Raw genomic sequence first — 3,646 nt, forward strand, 5'->3', positions numbered from 1 at the left:
AGGGATGAGGCGCAGTACGGCCTCTGGGGGTCAATACGGCCCGTATTGAGTTTTTGAACTACAATACGACCGTATTGAATTCAGTACGGCCGTATTGAAGTTCAAGAAACCTCAATACAGCCGTATTGAGTTCAGTGCGGCCGTATTGAAGTTCAAGAAACCTCAATACGGCCGTATTGAGTTCAGTGCGACCGTAGTGAACTTCAATCCGGTCGTATTGAGTTCAGTGCGGCCGTATTGTAGTTCAAAATGTTCAATACGGCCGTACTGAACTTTTGGGAGGCCGTATTGGGCTTCATTCCCTCCACTTCCTTATTTTGAGCTTATTACAAGACCTCTAGACCTACAGAGAATCCTCCTAGGGCCTTCCATGAGTCCTTCTGGCTGACTTTCCTTCAGTCCTCAAGAGTCTTCAAGCTTTATTTCCGACCCGGACAATTTTAGGGGTCTACAAGACCCTAGTTTAGCACCTTAAGATTCAAAATCAATGGACAATGATCAGATATATCACGAGGAATCACCTCCACAAATCCTGCACCTTAGTGAGCACTCCAACTTTCTGAGACCAACACCCTATCTAACCTGCTCATCATAGAACCATCACTCCTAAACCAAGTAAATCGCTTCCCAACCAGTGGTACATCAATCAACTCCATATCTCTTACAAACGAATTAAAGTCCTTCATATCCCATGCACCGTAGTCACCAATCCCCCCTTTTCTCTCATCCAGACTTCTCACCGTGTTGAAATCCCCCACTATACACCATAAACAACTCCCAAAACCACGCTTAGACATGATTATCTCTTCCCACAACCGCCGCTTATCCACTAGCTGACAAGGAGAATATACATTGACCACCACACACCTATATGCATCCACACCCCATTGCAAACAAACACCATGGAAACCAGAACCAGAAAACGTAAAAACCAATTTACCTTGGTTAGAGTTCCAAATTGAAAGTAGACCTCCACTCCTACCTTGAGAAAGAGAAGCAAACCACTCAAACTCTGTAGATCCCCACAACTGAGCACAGAGGGCACTATCACACATCTCCAATTTAGACTCCTGTATCGCAATAAAATCTAGCTCCTCAAAGCGAATAAGCTCCGATATATGACGCCTTTTCACATCAGCCCCTAATCCACGACAATTGAATGTACCAACTTTCATTGCATATCTGAGGATCCCCTAATACCAACCGCCACCATACGATCCCTCTGCTCCATGGACATAAGCTTCTGTCGCACCTCGTCTTCATTTCCACGGACCTCCATTCCAACACTCTTGCAAATAGAGAGAATACGATCGGTCATGGCTTCGTCACAACACTATTCTACATTTGCAGCTAAATTGACACCGTTAATATCATTTGGCTGGACCACCGTTGAGTTCCCACCACCTACACCAGTCACTGCGGCCAAAGAACCTTTCGTCAATGATACCGAATCGTGAGGTGCTCCTTAGATATGCATTTTCTTTCTAGCTATTTTTAGTGCATTTCTCACATTATTTCTTATATTAGGCTCATCACATTTGGCTTGAAGGGAGTCTATTGACACTATCCCCTCCCTAGGCTCAATACACCCCTCCACTTCATCTGGCCAAAGCACTCTGTTAAGCCCAAGAAGGTCGTTCTAGGATTCAGGCCCCAATTCCTTATCTAGCAATGCACACCCATCCAGAATTATGTCCTCCATTATTTTATTAACACCACCAGAAGTCACCTCATTTATAACCTCCACTTCCACCCCTGTTCGCACCCTTCCCTCATCACACTCCACACCAACCCCTCTACTAAACACACCTTCCTTTTCACCAATCACCCTGTTCCTATTGGTAATCAAACCACCACCATCAACCAATGCCACATATTGGTCAACGCCTACCTCTCTCATCGGGCTCACCATATCATTCTGCATATTCCCCTCTGCCCCATTTTGAATATTCTTAGTAACTTTGTTACCAACCCCTTCAATTACATTAACACCTTCCATACCCAAATCTGTACTTTTAGCAACTTCCATAGCATATTCTTTTACCCCTTCCACTATCTGTTCCACCATTTCCGTAACCCCCTCAATGCAATTCCCACCACTATCATCATTGACAATCCCCGGTGAGACCTCACCACTACTACGTTCTTTGGCCATCATCTCTGGTGGCCCTTCCTCCACACCTTTATCCTCCTCAGAGGAATAATTTTCCACATCCTCCAAATCAAGTGACTGATCCAAGGAGACATCCTCAGAGGTGCTATCATCATTGGCCCATTCTCTTGTCAAAAAATTGTCCTCCATGTTCCTCCACCAAACGCACTGAAAAGAATAAATCATTCACCAACACCCGTGTTTCCTCATTGATCAATGCCTTGTACGTCGTGCTTATTTGAATTCGGGCATAATCAAGATGCCTTCTCTCTCGTGTATCCTTATCTACTTGGACGAAATCCCCCTTGAAGATACCATTTTAATGAAAAATTTCTCTGACCATGCGTGAAGGGGGATGCCATAGCAACGTACCCATGTTTAACGTCATAAATAGATCATCCTCGGATGCCATTCAACTAACTCATAAAACCACCTCTCCCAGAGCTTTTTATTTAGTGACACTATATCCTCAAGATTAACACCAGCATCCGATTCCACCAGAACCATATCATCACCCATCGTTGCCACCTTGATATCCAGGAGACCCTCTTGTAGTAAATCTTGACGTATCGTAGCCAACTGAAGATGACGATGACGCCGACCCACCAAAGATCGCTGACATTCCTCAATTACCTCATCATCAACCGAGAAATGAAGATGAGCCCAAGGCTCCTTTTTTCGCAACCACTCATTACCCCCCGTAGCTGATACCACCGTATTTCCCTTCGAATCCCTCACGTTGAACCTTGTCGTTCCTTTTAATTTATCCGCATATGAGGCACAATGGCTACGCATTACCCTGCCAGAGACACATTGCCTATCAACTTGCACCCGAGTGGCAACATGACTGTTGCTCCTCACCATCCGAGAATGACGAGTGAGGTTGACCTTTAGCCTCCGTGCTCCAATGACAATAGAGTTAAGACTCCTTTTCAAACCCTCCACATTGCAGACACCAGAGAACTGTACGAACCCAAACCTTTGTCCATGATTGTCACGTTTTTTGGGGATAAACACATCTACTACCTTTCCCCATTTTTGGAAAATTTTCCATAGCACCGAGATTTCTTGATTCTCCGCCACATTAGTGAAGAAGAAAGACGTAGAGTTATTCAGAATCTGTCTCAGGTGTCCTCCAAAGCCTTCTTGAGTACGACCCATTCCCCCCTTTTTGAAACCCTGAGGAGAAGAAGAAATACAGGAAGAGGAGAGTTTACTTACCGGGCAACAAGAACATAGATGGCTACAAGACCGTTGATCGGGAGGCGGCAAAGGGAGAGGGCTAGACGAGACCAAAGAAGAAGAGCACTTCCCTTAAGCCTGAGCATCCATCAAGCCCCACCGTAGAGGGCAGTGAAACGGTGGCCATCAAGACGACGCGAGGTGCTGCCAGTTTTTAAAACGATGTCGTGACCTTCTCGAGCTTGCACTGAGTGCGGAGTGCGACAAGCGCAATGCAGACAGCGGGAAACAAAGGGCTTCCAACGCAGAAGG

General features: G+C 45.6%; 1 protein-coding gene across 1 annotated transcript; it reads right to left on the reverse strand.

The window, feature by feature from the left end:
- Positions 1 to 539: 539 nt before the first annotated feature.
- On the reverse strand, positions 540 to 1,175 carry LOC109816599 (uncharacterized). Its single transcript, XM_020381671.2, has one exon. It carries the CDS (start codon positions 1,173 to 1,175, stop codon positions 540 to 542), a length of 636 nt encoding a protein of 211 aa, XP_020237260.2.
- Between the last annotated feature and the right edge of the window lie 2,471 nt (positions 1,176 to 3,646).

The sequence above is a fragment of the Cajanus cajan genome, chromosome 5, assembly GCF_000230855.2.
Source record: "Cajanus cajan strain Asha chromosome 5, NIPB_CcT2T_4, whole genome shotgun sequence".
Classification (NCBI taxonomy): domain Eukaryota; kingdom Viridiplantae; phylum Streptophyta; class Magnoliopsida; order Fabales; family Fabaceae; genus Cajanus; species Cajanus cajan.

Excerpts from the sequence above, each read along its gene's own strand:
- LOC109816599 (XM_020381671.2), bottom strand. The coding sequence starts at position 1,175 with ATGAAAGTTGGTACATTCAATTGTCGTGGATTAGGGGCTGATGTGAAA.